Source organism: Idiotropiscis lumnitzeri, chromosome 18 (assembly GCF_059441095.1).
Source record: "Idiotropiscis lumnitzeri isolate Australia: NSW breed Sydney's pygmy pipehorse chromosome 18, RoL_Ilum_1.0, whole genome shotgun sequence".
NCBI lineage: Eukaryota > Metazoa > Chordata > Actinopteri > Syngnathiformes > Syngnathidae > Idiotropiscis > Idiotropiscis lumnitzeri.
The window spans coordinates 14,238,629-14,257,769 of NC_142408.1; the positions used below are offsets into that span (position 1 = coordinate 14,238,629).

At 39.1% G+C, this 19,141-nt stretch overlaps 2 protein-coding genes across 4 annotated transcripts in view; both read right to left on the bottom strand.

Annotated features, from left to right (window-relative positions):
* ror2 (receptor tyrosine kinase-like orphan receptor 2) overlaps positions 1-9,906 on the bottom strand; it is a 54,299-nt gene extending 44,393 nt beyond the window's left edge. Inside the window, exon 1 of the mRNA XM_088282173.1 lies at positions 9,546-9,906. Within this exon, the coding sequence (XP_088138299.1) occupies positions 9,546-9,609 (64 nt within the window). The 5' untranslated portion in view covers positions 9,610-9,906. The remainder of the gene's footprint in view (positions 1-9,545) is intronic.
* Positions 9,907-14,136: 4,230 nt separating this feature from the next.
* sptlc1 (serine palmitoyltransferase, long chain base subunit 1) overlaps positions 14,137-19,141 on the bottom strand; it is a 29,053-nt gene continuing 24,048 nt past the window's right edge. For 2 of the 3 annotated variants that reach the window (XM_088281063.1, XM_088281064.1), the window contains exons 11-16: positions 18,946-19,041; positions 18,469-18,565; positions 16,661-16,715; positions 15,238-15,355; positions 14,834-14,907; positions 14,137-14,748 (exon numbers count right to left, since the gene is read on the bottom strand). In XM_088281063.1, coding sequence (XP_088137189.1) covers positions 14,655-14,748; positions 14,834-14,907; positions 15,238-15,355; positions 16,661-16,715; positions 18,469-18,565; positions 18,946-19,041 — 534 coding nt within the window. In that variant the 3' untranslated portion in view covers positions 14,137-14,654. Of the gene's footprint in view, positions 14,749-14,833; positions 14,908-14,929; positions 15,153-15,237; positions 15,356-16,660; positions 16,716-18,468; positions 18,566-18,945; positions 19,042-19,141 lie in introns of those variants that run through there. The other variant, XM_088281062.1, reaches the window with a different exon arrangement.

Here is a 19,141-nt window from a genome sequence, read left to right on the forward strand (position 1 = left end):
GCATCGCCAGTTCTAGAAAATCCTTGATTTCGTTTGCCGCTACTGAAGGTGCCAAAAAACAGTTTTTAGGATTAGATGGCAGGTAGCTTCGGGGAAAAAAACTTAATAAATTAAATCTAATTCATTAACTCCATTTTAAGTGCAATTCTGTTATTTTTGTGGAACGTTTACTTTTGCTTGATAATCGTACATATTTAAGTGGGCAAATACTTTTTCATAGCACTGTATGATCTGAAGCAGAAGACATACGGCAACAGCACATCATGCTACTACATTTTTGCAGAAAACACAAGCGCTATTACTGAATGGCTATGTGGTCAGTTGTGACAATATTTTCTACATCACATAACAAATACTCATAAACATACCATACGTAAATGAGGAGAGGTTGGAAAGAGAATATGTGCTACACCAGATCGTCTGATAAGCAGAGCAGCAGTGCGGGGGCACTTGAGGAAGACTGGTGAGCATGATTTATCATTTGTTTACCTTCACAGGGAACGTTTGTATACAGGAATGGCCTTGGGTGATAGGCCACATGCCACTTCTCCAAGTCTAAAGACAAACACATTAGAACCTAAACACATACAACACTCTGCCCTAGTAAATTTCCACTACATGGTTACAAGAAAATTATATAGATGGTATGAATTTATTCTATTAGAGACAAACGTTGACTAGAATGTAGAGACGTCTTCTGCAAGTCTGCTTTCGCAAAGCATGTTTAAAAAAGAAAGAAAAGAAAAAAGTTTGTCCTATACCAGAACTGTGTAGAAATAGGGGTGTTTGCATTTGTATTGGATGGAATAAATGTTTTTTCTTAATCACAAGCTCCAACAATCATGGGTATGTCAACACAAAAGCACCCCGAGGCCTTCCTCAACTATTTTCACACTCCTTCGCAGGCATGTCATCAGCAAGCAATCAGAGCAACAAAGAACAAAGCCTTCGCTGTTGCAGCCAAAATGACGAGACTCTGGCACTAATGATAATGAAACCTTGTGAGCAAGACAGCCTGCAGCTGAAAAGGAGCTGTGACGGTCGTATCAGAAGTACTCCTAAGAAGAAAAAAAATGATGAGGGTTTAGTTTACCTTTTTTTTAGCTCAAAACTAAGTTGGAACCGCAGTGGAGCTGATGTCATAAAAGAGGCCCCGGTACCAGATTCCATCCATCATTTGATCCATTTTAAAAAGTGAAAAGGCAAGTAGAGTCACGTTGAGTTAGTGTCACACTGTTGGAAATGCCAGCAATATTATAGCAGCACAGATTCTTGGTTATACCGAGTTCATTTTATTGGCTTGTCCAAAGAGGTTATGTTGTCAACCAAGACTTGTTTCTTTGTCTGGAACGCAGTTGGACAACCATTCCATGCATCGCATTGAAACGTGTTGAACATTAAGTGGAAATACTCAAGACATATCAGGTGTTCCAACTTGCAGAGAACACAATCATCATGTGTGTTAAAAAAAAAACACATGAAAAAAAAGAAATACCTGTAGCTTAACTCGTTTATTTACAACTATGGAATCACTTACATTTGTTTCTCTGCTTTGTAACACTGAACACTTACTGCCATTTGGCCAAATGATGGCAAAACATCATCATCATCTTCAGTCATTATCTCTAATTATCTCGTCCTGTCTCTGAACAATGTGGTTAGCTCATATCATGCAATGAACTGCAGAAACTTGCCGAACTGCGGCTGCATTTATTGAAAGAAGTCTAGTATACATCAAACGGGCTGGCGATTGTAACAGCGTGAGTCACTTCCCCTTTAGTTGTCATCCAAAACGCCTTTATCCCGCGAGCTTAAACCAAAATGATTTTTCCCTCTTCAGTTTTTAGTTAAAATGGTGTGGAAATGAACTGGTAACAAATGACCTGAAGCTAACAACATGCAGATTCATACAAATACGTACAAGTACATTTTCTTGTTAGTGGCTACCTCTCGAGAGCCCGCGAGAGCAAGTGTATGAGAGAGAGAAAGAGAGAGGCCAAGCGAGCGAGCAGCAGTGGGAAAAATCATGAAAGCGATACGCGCGGATGTGTGAAGAAGCAATTGAGAGCCAAAGTAAGCATCTTAAGTTGTGTTTAATTTGAGCAGAGGGTTGAAGTGCAATGAATACAGACATTATGGAAAGCGCTTTGTTACAGCTCCAGCTGTTGTGAAATGTGCAATATAAATTAATTTGTATTGGATTGTATTGTATGTGAACCCGCAAGTGAGGACAACAAAGGGTTGTGACGATAATTTAATATCAATATGTATCACGATAGTTGGGTGACTGATATCAAGAGAAAATTGTATCGCTAAATTTTCTATAAAAAAAAAAGAACAACTGAGCAGATTTGACCTATCAAGGCCCAATTTGTCACAAACTCCCTCCCATTTAGGAAATACAACCTGAGGATCACGCATGCACCGCTGAGCTATCGTGACTCAAAACAAACAAAAAAAAAAACGGGTGGCGAAAGGTCGACTTACCGGCCGACTTGAGGAAACGGCCCGTAGCTCCATCAAACGAGACCGCCGGAGAAGCGAGGCCGGCGTACGTAGCAGTTAAGCCGCTAACAGGCACCCTCCCTGGACACGCATCACAAGTGAGGCCGGCGCGCGTTTAACTTTTTTTCTAGTTCATTTTTAATGTTAAATGTTACATTTTAAAATAAAACAAATTCAGCCCTTTTTTACTTTTGATAGTAAATAAATAAATAAAAATTACAATAATAATTCAATATATATCGATATCGACCGATATGACATACTTGCGTCACGATATAGTTTTCAGCCATATCGCCCAGCCCTAGAACAACGTAATCCACAGTTCTTCAAAAGAATAACATTTCACTCACTTCAACTATTCAATTACCATCCAAACGCCCTTAAAACGGCTGGGGTAAAAAATAACCCAATATAAGCAAAAAAAAAAACTAAACAAAAAAATTGATTATTTCATGACACAATATGGGTTAAGGTGTTTAAATCAGTGACGAAAGCACAATTTTCATGACTAAATTTTACAACTAGGGACTTTTACATGCTAATGGTGGATCAACTCATTGATCCACTTGGTTGTATGCAGTGTATGCTATGAATAGTGACTTATTTAACTCAACTCACCTCCAAAAGTATTACACTGAAAAAATAGGACTTTCATTAAACTTAAATCACAAAAATTATTTACATTCAATAAAATGGTTTTCGTTAACCATTAAGCAATTCTATTGTTTTGCACTTGGTTTGTAATGTAATTTATTATGGTTAATTTATCTCAATTACTAGCATTGGGTCCAACTTAAACTTAATTTATTTAGGGTAGTACAGTTTATATATCTATTCAACCTATCAGAGAGAATTTTCACATGAACACTGAAAAAAAAGAGACTGTTGGATTTACAGAAAGAAAGTGTGGACATTGACATCATATTCATTTTAATGCGTGCAGCCAATGACCATGCTTTCTTTTTACAAATCCAACCGTTTTTTCAGTGTAAAGGCAATTGATAGATTTCAATAAAACAACTAGATTTCAAATGTGTATGCGGACAGACATTTTATTACCCACTGAAAGTGTCGTAGCATAGAAATGTGATTGCCTCGTGTTTATTTACCATGAATGAATCGACTAAATTTAAATCATCTGTGATTTAATCATGCTCATCTTGCAAACATAAAATTATTGATTACCAATTATTTGTTAGATTCACGTAAACGAACGTCAGCCAATATCCTTTTTTTTAAGTGTATACAATTGTGGTCCATTTTTTATTTTCATTTTTTTTTTTATGACACAGTGGCCAAACAGAATTTAATGAGAAGAAGACAACAGCTGTATCAAATGTCTGCCTTTGAAAAGATAAGAATGCCGTGGTCCACCCATAGTATACAAAAACCTAGTCCTGCGTAGATCGACGAAGGCTGTAACTATAATGGAAGGACTTCAAAAGTATTATTGCTTTTTTCCCCCAGGTACCATCAAAATAATGCAAGCGAACGCAAGTACGGGCGTTTAATTTATTCTTGATTACATATTATATCGTTAACGTTTTTAAAGTTATGTAAATGAGTCTCGCCAATCTTTTTCCAAAATTTCAAGAATTATTTCCCTTTGGGCACAGGAAGGTTCCTCCAAGTTTAGCTTTTAACGCTCCCCTCCAAAACAGTGAGACTGATGCCTTTATTTTTGCTGGAGACTGAACACATTTGGGTTGTACAACTAAAAGTGAATGAGCGCTTTTATTTCCTGATACAGTATTTACATCTGGATCTGATACACAATTTTGAAGATGGCACCGTTTGTTAGACACGCCCACTTTTCACGCCAGCAACATGTGACTGTTTCATTTCCCAGATGCTCAACTACATGTATTTTTCAAATAAGAATTGGGCTCAATATCTACTCTCAGCACTCAACGCTATATTTTCTAAGTTGCGTACTGGATTCAGATATAAATAACTGTAAATAAAAGGTGACAGGTTGATCTCTTGTCTCATTTTAATCTTTTGATATTTTTAGACTGCAGTCTTCAAAAATTAATTTAATTGGCTTCACTTTTCCAACACTTTCCGATGTAATGTTAATTTCCAAAACTCATTAGACTTTCAAGGTTATTGTTGGCTTTTGAATGCTTTTTATTGGTCTATAAAATATTTCAACATCAGTTTTCAGAATATAGTAACATTATTTTTTTAATAGAATTTATGTGCATTCTGCAAAAGATGAATCATCTTTTGACATGTTCTCGAGCATCACTTTTATGCTTCTTTCACAGAACCTCGAAGGAAATTATTACCCCTTCCGATAGTGAGTGTACATTTAATCCCAGGATTTGCCAACTAGTTTTAGCATGTAACTAGAGAGCATTTCTGAAGATCCGTGTGTTTATAGACATGATAATTGTTAAAAGAGAGGCAACCCTCCTTGAAAGAATGTGGGTTACGTCATTTAGTTTTACAAGAGCCAGACAGTTAACAAGATGACTTTGATTTGTTTTTTTTGTTTTGTTTTTTTTACCGCCAGAAAGCATATATGGCTATGTAACATGTTGCCTTATTAAATTTGCAATGTGATGCAGCTTTTTTTTTAATATGTAGAATCCGTTACTAGTGTGCCAGGGGGGCAGTTTAAAGGATTCCCTGAAGGCTCCATGGTTTGGGTCCATATGATTACAGGGATAGTAGTTCTCTGCTGAACCACCCCCACAGCAAAGGAAGGGCCTCCAGCCTCATTTCAACCACCACTAGCAGCCCTCCTCGACTCAGAAACCCAACTGCGTGAGTCATATTGTCGTGACTACTTTTTAATTACCTTCCACCTTTCTGCAGCTTTGACTTTTAACTTATTTCAACTGTTCCCATTTCAGTTTACGAAGTTGACATTCAAATCTTTTTCACAGAATTAGAGGACCAGAAGATTTTGGGTGCTATAAATTTTGTAAATGCACTTTAAAATGTAGATTTGAGAATATGAAACATTTCAGAAAATCTCACAGTGCCTCAATTTAACCCAGGAGAAGTTAGTTGTGCCATCAACAGGATAATTGTGTGGTTTTCTTTTTGCTTGATGTTTAGAAATTAAAGAATTTTATACATTTGACTATAAAGTATTTTATACGATTGACTACAAGTTACATGCATTCAGTTTAATGCAATAAAGATATTTACTGATTGTGCTTTAATTCAATGGAAATGAACAAGTGGAAAAGACACCACAAATTACATGAAATGAGGAACAGCAATGATGCAATGTTAAAACAGACACCATGTGGATTAAATCTGAGCATTGTGAAATCGGGGAAGAATCTAGGATCTGGAGATGACTACTAACTTTTGCTAAAAGCACAAGCCTTGCTCGCCATCAAATGACTAGTGCTGAACACTAGCGCATCATTATATATATATTTTTCGGATTATAAATCACATTTTTTCATAGTGTTGCTTGTCCTGTGACTGATACTCGGCTACGACATGTATACCGATGGCGTCGGGCGAAATCCTCGGGCCTTCGGAGACCCCAAAAACAGCATGTTTGCTTCACCATTGACATTGCATCATCAATGAGGACAAGCCATTTTCAACACTTTAGATTGGTCAATTTGTTTAAAAATAACACTCACATGTGGACTGACCAATACAGTATATTTGTGGAAAAAAATGCATTCATCAATTTGTGAAATAGGAGATTTTGGCCTGACACCAGCGACATTAAAGTTAGAGCTCAGACTGATACCTAAAATCCTCATTCCCTAATCGTGTTGACTTTCTGAGCCCCAACGAGGATTTACTATTTACAGCAGCAAAAGGCACAATAACCGACCATGAATCTACCTTTGGCCACAATATGGCACAGAATTCTAATTAAGAAAAGCTATTTTAAACTTAACTCCAATAACCGGGTAGTCCAATGTTCAATTCCGGCTGCGTATGAGTCATGTGCCCTTGGGTCCTTGGGCAAGACACTTGACCCACATTTCCTCCAGTGTCACTCACACTGATGTATGTCTGAGTTAGAATTTTTGGTGGTGAGTCGCAGGGGCCGTAAGCTCACACTGGCAGCCGCACTTTCCTCAGCCCCCCTCAGGGCAGCTGTGGCCACAGAACATAGTTTACCACAACCAGAATGTGAATGTGTGAGTGCAGAAAAAATTTATCCACTGTCAAGCGCAATTGAGAGTCCAGAAAAGATCCATATAAGTTATAAGTGGAAGTTTCGATTGCAACTGACGCCTTCACAATCACTCTAGGAGTGATTGTGTTCGGAGAAGCAGATTGCGCGCCCTCTCATTAATGTCCAAATGCAGCCCATTTTATAAACCAATCAGCAGCTCGTGCTTGAACTGTTTCCATCTGTATTGTCTGACGCACTGGGCTCTGGCATTCCTTTTTTGGGGCACTCTCAATAACCGAATGGCACACTTGAAGAACAAATTTGAAAATCCTTGGAGAGAAGAAGTGAAGCAGTACTTCCGAACGCATGCACGATTAGGTGGTGTTACTGTTATTGTGCTTTTTCCGTCTTCAATATTAATTTGTTTTATTGGTTGTTGCTATATGACTTTTTCTTGCTCCATATACAACACTTATTTGTATAGTACGGTCGTCTTAAAGTGCTTTATAAATACAGTCAAGTTGAGTTTTAACATTTTCACATTACTGTGGTTAACTTGTTTTCTACTTGTAAGACGGTTAGAACATTAAAGTAGCAGAAAACACATGCAAAGATTTTGAACAATTCAGTCCTGATTTGTTGCGATACAGGCGAAACTCAATTTAATGGACTCAAATTTTACGGCTTTCGGAATTGGCTTTGGTTGTTTACTGGCGCAGTGGCATAATCAACAGACAGAGACTGGTACACGTAGATAGGTATACAGCAGACTCCATCCAGCTAACAGAAGTCACTCTGTGGTGGCCATGTTGGCAGGGACGACGTTCCCATCAAAGGCAATGCATGGGCATGCATGGTAGCCATGTTGGCAGGGGCAATGTTCACTTCAAAAGCATCGGAATGCATTTGCTTAGCGTTCTTAGCGTCGCAATCTGGACGCAGCTCAAAGGGGTGTGTCATATTTACCTATTCACATCCATGATTGTTTAAGGAAAATAGTAAAATGTAAGGAACTGTATTGAACAGTATGCAGCTGTTTTTTGCCAGCCCTTTCTCTATGGCATCCAATTGTAACGTTAGTGAAAAAAGAAACACATAAACCCTGGGGCTCTAGAATGCAATCAGCTCACCTCCCCCCCCGCCCCCAAGCATCAGCAAGGTACGTTTGTATAAATGTAAACATTTTTCAAACACTTTTAATCTTTTTTGTATTTATTTATTATAATTTTCAACAAGTACTTTATTAGGTCTTTTTAGGCCCAGAAATATAAATAAATATAACGGACAATCAGCTTTTAACGGCTGCCCCTCCCCCCTGTTACTTTGTAAAATTGAGGTTCCACTGACTAGAGTTCAACACTTGACACTATTTCAGTTATCTTGATTTTTTTGGGGGGGCTTGGCCAGATCCAAGCCCAATTATGCACTTGTGCTTTCGGGCATTAGTCAGTCCACCACTAAATAAGTATTTATTACGGTCATTCCAAATGACTTGGCAAATGCTTTGCCTGATAGCCTGATAGCACACTAGCCCACTTGCTAGATGGCTTTATTTTGTGGAGCCTTACACAACACAAAACCGTCTGAGGCAGTGACTCGCTGGACAACAAGCGGGCAGGGTAGATGGCTCACTAGGGCTCTATTTTTCCATGATTTTGGTGCCTCATTTTATACATACATAGCCCGTAATCACAGACAGTCTCAAAGGGCTTCACATACCCTCTATCAACATCCCCTGATCTTAACACCCTGGAGGGCAAAGAAAAACTCAAAACCCTATCTGGGGAAAAATGTGAAACCTTGAGAAGGGACCACAGATGGGGGGGATCCCCCTTCCAGGATGATCAGGCTGCAATGGATGCCGAGTGGACAACATTTGGCACATAAAATGATGCAATACAATGTTATTAGGGATAATGTGAGAGTCAATCAAATGAAGCGCTGCAGGAAGACGACTTCAGTGGAGCGGGTCCTCGGCTAGTTGATCTGAGCTGTAATCTCCATAGTAGACCTTCTAGGTTTTTTAAAAGACTATTTGTACTGTTAACACTGGCTTTAATAAAGTTTCCATTTACTTAGGGCAAATCCAAAATCCAAACAAGCCAAAGGTCCACCAGCATCAGAGAAAAAGATTGTTTTTAAAATTTGAAATTAAGCCACTCATCTACAGTGATACTCCAATGTTGTGATTCCAACTACTGTGATGCTACAATATCGCAATTTGGACGTTCTTAGAAAAATTAAGAGTATGTGGTCGACTGCGTGAACACCAAGTCAACAATAAGTGGTCTTAACTTGATCCTCTAACCTTGTACACCTTAATACACACACTTAGTAAGTAAACCTCAGCTCATTGCTCTACAAAGTAATTGAAAGAACTGCTACTTGAACAACTAACAGGGGATAAAGGGGGAGGGGTGCTATTGGTTTAGACCTCCAAGCCCTGCTCCCATGCACCATTCACTTCATACCAAATGGGGAGCCCTCAAAGCCTGAGCTGAAAACAGGAAATCTCTGCTGGACCCCCCACCCCACCCCCAGAGGATAAATTAATTAACATGGGAGGACAAAGAGTAGAAATCACCTGGAGCTATGCGTGTAATTAACATGACAACGACACAGTCGCCCTTTGAGGCCGACAAAAGCGCCTCCTGAAAAAGAGCTCGAAACACATGTCAACAATAAGCGTTTACTTGGTAAAGGAACCCCGTGGGGAACAAACCCCACCCGGATTTGGATTTAAAACTTCATGTGACGGACGCAAGAGGAAACATTTGGAATTGTTCTTAAATTTTCCCAAGTAAAAAGGAATAACATTTCAGAAACTTTTGCCCAACATTGTTTTGATTATATCGCAGGAGGAACTTAATCGTATTCTGTTACTAGATGGAGAGAGCGTCAGTTTTGCGTCATATTTACTGTGAATGGGGCTTACCGCAGCATCGCAGGTTTGGACCCCAAAGAAACATCCATAACAAATTCCTCATGAAGTTCGCCATAACGACTGAAGTTCCTCGGGAAAATGGATTTAACTAAAAATAATAAGAGAGTGAACAATGATCCAGTTTTAGAAGTCTTGTGTTGCTTTTCTCCGATTCTCCCTTTTGTCAATCCGAATCAGCGACTGTGCCGGGACAGAGGACGCAATCTCCGGATGTGAAGGTGGAAGGGAGGCATGGAGCTCCACACGAGATGCGGGTATCCACACGGCGGCGAACAAAGCTGCGTTACGGGTTGCGCGCGCGGCGATCCCACGGCTGCTCCACGCACTGAAAGTCTGCAACAGGGATGCGTGCAACGGGTGTGTGCGCGGGCGCGTGCGTGTGTGGAAGGAGGGGAGGGTTGGTGGGGGCTGGGGGTGTCAGTGAATGTTGCAGCCTAGAGCCTATTCATAGCAGGAGGGCTGCAACAGAAACGGAGTTGTGCAACGCAAACTAATGTCTGTTTAAACGTGTTGAAAGAGCGGCCCGAACTTGGGGACAGTCGAAAATGCCCAACGTGCGTGTTTAATGTGAGAAAACCATCACCAATCGCCACAAAATTTCACACGCTCATCTCCAATCATGTCCAGTTGCGCTTCTGACACTATCAAATCAATCCCCACAGTATTTAGATTTTATGGACATTAAAGCGAGCATCTATCCAGGATGGTCCATTTTCAACAACATGCTTAATGTGTGCATTATTTTATCAGGAAAACGATGAGATTGTCTATTTTATCTATTTATTTTGGAGAAATCGGAAAATAAATAACGACAAAAAAATACTAAAAATAAGGGATACGGCCACGCCTACTCTCCTCCCTCAACGTCTAGGTGGGAGTCATGCTGGACTGATCAGAAGTTGTCTATTCAAATTTATTGCTTTTTGCTTATAGTGTCAAACTAACGGGACCAACTAGTCCCAAAATGTATGTCGACATCTCTACTTCGGCCCACTTCAACTTCTGAAAACATAAAAAAAAAAAAAAAAGATTCGCCTTTCCATGGCTGACTTAAAATTAGCAGCTGACGTGCTGTTTTTGACATGTCTTGTCTGTTTTCTGAAAAAAGTTGTCAAAATATGCAAACATATTGAGAGGATTTTCATGAAGTTAATTGTTCGTAGGCCGTTATATATTGCAATTTCATTTATAAGCGTTAGCTTGACTCAATTTTTTCACCTGCCCACTCGGGGCTACGACTATAACACTTCCACATCCAGAAAAAACGCATCAAGTGCGCCCACACTCGGCTGTGGTGTCGGCCTCCTCGCTGGAACGTTTGTGCTCTGAATGTTTCAAAGTCTGTTTCACACTAGGGTCAGACACGGGCGTGCTGGATGTTTTCAAAGTCTGACTTTTCACCAAGGCACGACAACCTGCGTGGTCGTGAAGCTCACTATCCGACATTGACGCACCAGAAGCGGCCCGGCTAAAAGCACATGCAACTCCACGATGCGCAACGTTCAAAAAGACCTCCAGGGTTTGTTGAGGAGGTGTGTATCCGAACTCGCCTACTCGCACCGCGACACTGACGACATGCCTGGACGGTAAGAAGCTGTTCAGCTAACCTCGTCTGTTTAGCAACCGAAAGCTAATTGCTGCCTTCAGTAGTGCCGTTACTGTTAACACCGCAGCAGCAGCAGCTATTGGTTAGCAGTAGTGATAGACCGGGCTAGTTATCTGGGCTGATATTTGGCATTTTGAAGATTATCGGCATCAGACTTTTGTTTTTAACTTTCAAGGCCGATAAATTAAAAGCTGGTTTATTTTGGCTTGCAAAAGCACACTTCTCTCTCTCTCTGCTGTGCTTGTGGCCCTGCCTGCAGAAGCAGATTTGCCCACCCACAGCACCCTCTGATTGGTTCCTTGTGCAGTGTGTAGCAGCCAATCAGCAGGAAGCTGTCTTTTTGCTTTTTCACCTCGAGTCACACACACTAAGGGAGAGGTTCGCAAGCAGAGGAAGGTAAGCCAACTGACATTGCCAAAATTTTAATAAATGTCAGTGTACTACAACTCACAACAAATAGAAAAGTATTTGCTGTGGTAAACTTTAAAGAGGTGTTTGTTTTCATTGAACTATAAGGCATGCAGCTGAGCCTGGGGCCTCCGTGCACTCTTTGTTAAACTTTCAAAACTAAGTTGTCTATTTTCTAAGATTTCTAAGCTTTAACATGTTGTAAATCACTAAACTGTAAGTCAATTTTTGGATGCTATATTTTTCAATATGTTGACATCATTCTACTCCTATTTTCAACAAATGAATATGGGCTTCAAATGACGGTTATTGGCCGCCATGACTTCTAATATTCAATATCTGTATCGGCCCTGAAAAAAGTACTAGTTAAGGTTGGGGGGGGGTATTCTTGCTTGCCAGCAGCTGCTGACCGCTGGCTGCCTTCAGAGACTTAACAAAGCAGAGCTAAATGTTCAAAACATAACCAGTCACGATTCGTGTGCGCATTCTTGCTTTTTGTCCACTTCACCCTGTATAAGAGGAGAAGCAATCAGCACAATATTTTTGATCTTGTGGAGGTGATCGCATGACCTCATGTTTGATATAAAAAAATCCAAAATATTGTGCAGAACCCTTTTATTCATTCACAGGATGAAGTGGACAAGAGTAGTTATATGCATTTGCATTTGGGTGGCGATTGGTCACCGTTCTAGAAAACAGAACTGACAATTCGAGCAATATTACCCCTCTTGCCTCCCTGCTGTGACGAAGACAGCTGAGATGGAATAAGCAAGCTCCCATAAATGGGCGTGTCAATTTGTCATAAATCTCATCACTAAAAAGCTCTTAAATGACTATAGTTTTTTTTGGGGGGGATGCATGTTAGTAATGTATTTTTTACATGCATACCTATTATATGAGTGCCAGTGTTCAGCTGCAGCAAGCTTCCCTTTAAACTTTTTCCTCCCCATGTTCAATATAGAGAAAAAGCTTAACGTGGCGTAATTTAAAAAAACTACAACCAATCAGCACCAAAATGTATGTCTACAGCTCTACATATGGCCAAATAAAAATCTAAAAATATCCCCAAAAAATGCTTCAATATATTTTTTTATATTTTTAAATTGTATGGACGTTAAGCTTTTTCCTCATTAAGCGCCAATATGCTTGATACGCACCTAGGGAGAGAAAGACGGTAATGTCCATAAAACCTTAAATATCGGGGTGATTGTTTTGATTGTCTGAGATCTATGTGGGCATAGGTGGAGATGTGCGCATGCATTTTGGTGGTGAGCGTAGTTTTCTGACATTAAGCGACATTAAAGGGCGCGTGGGAAATGTTTTGATTTTTCAAAGTTCTTCCATTTTAAATACCCACTATAACCTTCAATGATATGCGCTAGTACAAGGTGCATTGTTTGCTATGACTAGGTACTAAGCGAGACATTGTTTGCTGGCAAGAAACGTGATTCAATGTTGCAAGCTCGTTTGGTCGACTTTGTGTGATATTTCAAATTAGATTTTTTGCCAACTCTGAATTCATAGATATCCATTATTGCCATTTAAAGTTAGTAGTTATTTTGGGCCACTTTTGTTGTTTTCATATCTGTGGTCTCAAGTGTATTAGACTGTCAACAAACTGGGGACGTGTGATTAAAATCGTTAGAATCAGAATTAAAACGTAATCTCACAGGAATGAACTCCTCATTTTTAGGAAAACGGTCTAATATTGACTCAGTGCTTTTTATTCCGCACATATCATTTCATTTCTCTCAAGTCGTTTTTTTTGTAGATGACCAACATCTGCTAATGCACTTTCGCGTGTCGAAGTTTCATTTAGTTGAAATCGTTGTTGATTTTAATCCACTACTGCCATCTTCTGGGTATAATGTTATAACCGCGGTACACATAGTGATTAAAGCATGATTTTTTTTAGAACGTCTCGAACAATATAAAATTGGGACTTCGATGTTTTTCCACGATACAATAGTGTTTCTCCAATGTAGAAAACACAAATTTGGTCTCTAAGTGGCAGTGATGTGCGGTGAGGTTCATGGTTGGTGAGGCACTAATATTAGATTTCATCATATTTACACATTAAGAGCCAGAGTGGCATATTTGCCAATATTCTTTTCATTTATACATAGATAGATTCATTTTTGGTTCTCCAATATGCTCGTGTTTTTGTTAATCTTTTGCCAAAGGAACTATTTCGGAATAGGTCTTTATTCTTTTTTTTTTTGCAGAAGACGAGTATTTTTTTTTTAAGGTGAGTCATTTAAGAAGTAGCATTTATTTCTGAAAACATTGTATTTAATAAGAAAAGTGATGGCTAACGCTTTCTCTGAAGTGGAGGAAATTTGTGTTCTCTTTGGTATATTAGGCAATATAAGTTTTTTCTCACATGAAAATGAGTTATCGGCCTGGCCTGACAGCACAAACCTGGTGAGAGTGGATTTAACCGAAGGAGCTAAGATCAATTGGAACTCTCCCTAAACGTGGTTTGATAGTCTTAAAGCCCAATGAAAAAAAACTATAGCTATAATTGCAAGTATGCATTTTGGATAACAAGCTGAAAAAGTGACTACATTTATGAGAGATAAAGACTTTATTTCACCTATTAGTGTTCAATTATTCTATAATTTGATTCGTAGAAAACATTTGTTGAATATACAATTATTAAGAGCAAGATGAAAGAGAAAAACAGGGTCAGGAGTTAAAGAAGCCAAGCCAGCGAATGTATGTGCATAATATGAACAAATCTTCGTGTGGCAATTCCAGATGTTGCAACATTTTAAACTGCAACCAAATATGTACAAGCAGCTGTCAAGTTCTCCAAACGGTAACATTCGCACTGCAGCTTCAGGAGTGCTTTTCCTTTATTAGTCACAGCTGTCAGTCAACATTCATAAGGACAGACAAGACACTAAGAGGAGGGGGGGATAAAAAACATAGAAATTATACAAAAATGTCCATCAGCCTCGCAATACAAGCAGTTTAAATATGCTCACAATGTGGGTTCCTCTTTGCCATCAATACTACTCAGTCCAAAGAGGAGATAAGATATCCAGTGAGATGGGTTGGTAAAAAAGATAACAACAAGGCATTCATTTGAGTAATGTTAAAGCAGCCTCCTGGATACACGTCTTTGCCTTCAGTATGTCCTCCTCCGTCTGTTCGATGGTCACCACCACCCTGATGCTGAGTACAGAACAGAAGAATAACAGACATTGTTTAAACGCTGCCTGTCCGTAAACTGCAATGGAGCTATCTAGTCTGATCTTACCTGGGCGGAGGGGGATATCGCTCCTCTTTTTCAAGGTATCGGGCGAGGGTCAGCGCCACTTGCCTTTCCATACACTAACAATCAAAATATGGAAACTTGGATGAGTTACAGAAAACAAATGTCTATCTTGTAATTGGTCAATTGCGCTGAAGACAGCACAACTTCAACACAAAAATCTACAGGCTCAAACATTCGGTACAAAAATGCCTCAAGTTCAGTACAGCGCAAAAACCAGGCGAGAGCCCACAGCATCTAAGATGTACTCAATGTTGTGACGCCTCACAACTCTCCTTCTGCAGGTCTTCAAAAGAACAGAGGTCTAGGAGTAAAGGGATGAATAGAGGAAATTGTCGCTTGGAGCGAAGTGTATGACGCATTTCTTGTGAAATAAAAAGGTAACTCACATAATCTACAATTGAGCGCAGCATCTGCATGTCAGACTCCCGAGAGCCCGAGCTTTTTTCTAGCTGCAGGTGAAGAGCGGGAGCAAACTGCATTCCCACCAACTTCAACCCTGGAATTCTGCAATACAAGAATAAACAAATTCTAGAATATGTCAGAGAAATGTTTAATATAGTTACTGTTATTCTTGTAGTTTGCATTTATGGCCAATAGGTTTTAGGTCTCAAGGCTATTTTGATGTAGCTCACATCAAGTTAAAGACTGGACTACTGTCAATTTCAAGGTAATACGCCATATGTGCAGGACCACTTGACCAAACCCGGAAAACAGTTTCGCGAGCTTCCTGTGTATGCAACAAGACAACAGCAATCCATGTTTGTGTTTACACATGATGTAACCAAACAGCATTTTGACTATTTGAAAACCATTAAATAGGTTGACTGACTGCTTACAAGTTTGAAGACATCTGCGGTGCTAATTTGAGGACACGCCTTTCCTCAATATGCCCCCATGGTCAAATTAGTTTCAATCTTTTCTAGGGTTACCATAATTTTTGTCCAGGCCTGTCACAAGTTTATTTTTTCGAAATAATTCTGTTGTACCACAAATCAATGTCTGATTTTCATTGGTTAATGCTCATTTACTTTTCATTCATTATTACTCTTATTATTATTTTGATCTTTTATTCTTATTATTTATATCTAATTAACAGAGGGTTAGGCAACAATTTTGTCAATGTGTCTATTCTGTTCATCTTGTATAGGATGCGCCACATTCAGCAATTACAGTATGTTTTAGGGATGTGGCGATTCACTCAAGCTCCGATTCAATTTAATTTTCAGTCCCCGATATCGATTAAATATATTTATTTATTTTTTTAAATCGCTGCCACACTTGTGTCTGTGTGCTTGTGTGGTGCTTCAGCCATCCAAGTAAAGCAATTTGCATTGATGTGTAAAAGTTTAGCGTATTTTAAATGCAAGCAAAATCTATATACTATGGCTTTAAAACACACGCTTTAGAAATCAATGATTTTGACAATTTGTGGGTCTTCACTTCAAATATTGCAGGAAACACTATCACACATGCTGTACAGACAACAATTTTTTTGTGATGACAACTGGATGAAGGAGTTATGAGACAATAAAATGCTAATCCCAGCCTCTGCAAAGATGCTTTGTTTAATGACAGCCATGTTTTTCAGATGATCTTACTCATACTTTACAGATGAGAACGTCAGTATCCAAAGGCTTAGTGTTAATACAGGGAAAATAGGAGCCACCATATGCAGTGTAAGCAATTTTGTCAAATCATCCATCAAGCAGACTTCTATTGTAATGGGTTACTTTCATAGAAGAGAGTGAACTGAACTGATGGGATGAATTGAAATTGAGAAAAAATAGATAATACTAGGAGAACACTTACCCTTTTAATTCTTTGTAGACATATGTGCATTTCTCCCTCAGAACTGTGAATATGTCTGCAAAAACAGAGCACAACCACTTTGTAAGAAAATATGAAAGAGGAAATAAGAGGCGATTACCAATGGCCATGGCCATGCATGTCTCAAGTCACACACACACGAGACCACCCTAACCTCGCAAAACAGCATTGTGATGTGTTTCTATATGCCCTATTCAGTACTGAATTCCATTGCACTGTCTTCTTTATTTATCTAATTTATATATTTGTCTGTATTATTGTTGTATTGCACTGGAGAGGGGAGCCCTCTAATCTCGTTGCACACTTGAGTACAATGACAATAAAGGGATTTCTATTCTATTCTATTCTATTCTAAGTAGCAGTCTGATGAAAGACATCATTCTGTTTTTTTTTAACCCAGCTACCCAAATCACAATCTGAATGCCATTTATTATAATTATACTCAGAGTACAAGATTGGAGAGTTCCCCTCTGCAGTAAAAATATAAATAATAAAAAATAGAATATATAAAAATAAAAAAACAAACAAAAAGAGTGTTGAGAAAGTGCACTGGTGCTACATCGTGTGGCAGTTCTACAAGGACACCAGGAAATCCTGTTCTGATGACGTGACTATGATGCAAAAAAGACAATTTAGAGAGCAGATCCTTGATTCCCAAACAACTCTAATTATCAAGATATTTTTATGTTTGTTTACAAGCAAAAAATAATTTTTCTGTCAAGATTTCTCTGTACCAAGAAGACCTAGCACGACTTGCAAACCCCTTTAAAGGGATTGGAATAGTGAAACCAATATATTGGTACGTCAGGTACACTGCCGCTTGAATGATGTGAAAAGAAAAAAGTCGTTGATGCACTTTCATCGGTTTAAGGAGTGGGACAGGCAGTCTGACATACTATTACATCAAACTCGTAAATCAGGGTAACTTCTCTGGAAGGTAGCGAGGCCACCACACTCTGGTTTTACGCCTAAACATGGCATTTAAATTAATATTGCGTCTGTGGACTATGAGTTCAGGAGCAAAATCCACCAATAAAAAGGACATCACAATTGTTCAGGCATCAGGTAACGACCAATCATGTCTCAGCTTCAGAGAACAGTGAGACATGATTGTTTATTTGAGTCCTGAGCAACTGGGATGCAATTTTCAGTGGACAGAATTGACAAAATGGCCGCCCTAGTGACTGGCGAAAAAAAATGGGTGGATTTTACTGCTTAACTCATATTACACAAACGCAATATTAATCAGAATGTTTAGACCAGTGGGCCTGCATGGAAAATATTGTTGTAAAGAAAAAATGCTTCCCCTTTAAAGAAGTAGATTTTTATTACAAAAGAATATTAATGTTCTGTAATGTTTGAGTATTATATAGTTTCAGCAGCGTTCTTTAAGTACTGTATTAATATAGTAAAGAAGTAGGTGAATTAAGGTTTTTGTGCATGTCTACAAGGAATATTTAAATTTATTTGCTGCAGTCTGCTTGCAAAACATTATCCATCTTGTTTGCTAGCCATCGACTTAGTTAAGGTCAGAAGCCATTGGATTATTGTGCAGTACTTCCTTCAATTTAACTCGTCAGTAAACATTTATTTAACTTTTGGATAAGTTAACTCAACTTAACTTATAGGGCACTTTAAAACAACCAATCCTGCAGACTAAAAGTGCAGGCGACCAGTGAAGGCAAAAAAGAATTAGAGGTGGCCACAGGAACCTTTTGTGACAGGAACTAATATAATTTTGGCATGAATAAAGGGAATGAGGAGAACAGCAAGAAATGAAGAACCTGCACCTGGATTCTCTTGCATGATGCTGAGGGCCTCTATGGCTGCAGCAGCTAGCATGGGAGGCAGGGATGCAGAGAAACAGTAGCCTTGGCCTGAGAGGCGCTGCAAAACAATGACACACACATTCCTATTGCTGAATCACATCACCGTGAACAACCCCAATACAATGTAAAGAGGGAGTGCGTCAAAATGAACATTTTGGGCTGCAACTGAAAACTGAAAATGAGAAATAGATACAATATAATACAACTTTATTTATATAGCGCATGCCGACTGAAGTAAATATAATGCCTTTAAAGCTACAATTAAAAAAATCCTCAGCTGGGTCACTTTCTGCACTTTGCCAAATTTGTCAGAGTCCGGGCTCTCTGGTTCTTTCCAAGCAGAAGAGGAGAGTGGACGAAGAAGAGCACGTTCCCCCGGGCACGATATATACATTTATTTATCTATTTTTTTTTAAATTTTGGTATTGTTGTGTTTACCTGGTGGTCGATAACAAAAGAGCGCCCGCAGCAAAAGCCTCCAATGGAAGCCACAGAATTCTCCATGTTAGCACTGATCAAGTCAATATCTTCTATCTGCAAAAAAATGAAAAGCAAGTCTGTCATTAATCCCCTCAGGAAAAATCAAACACAGCCCAAAAGAAAATGGAGCGTTTCAGAGTACAGACTGGATTGC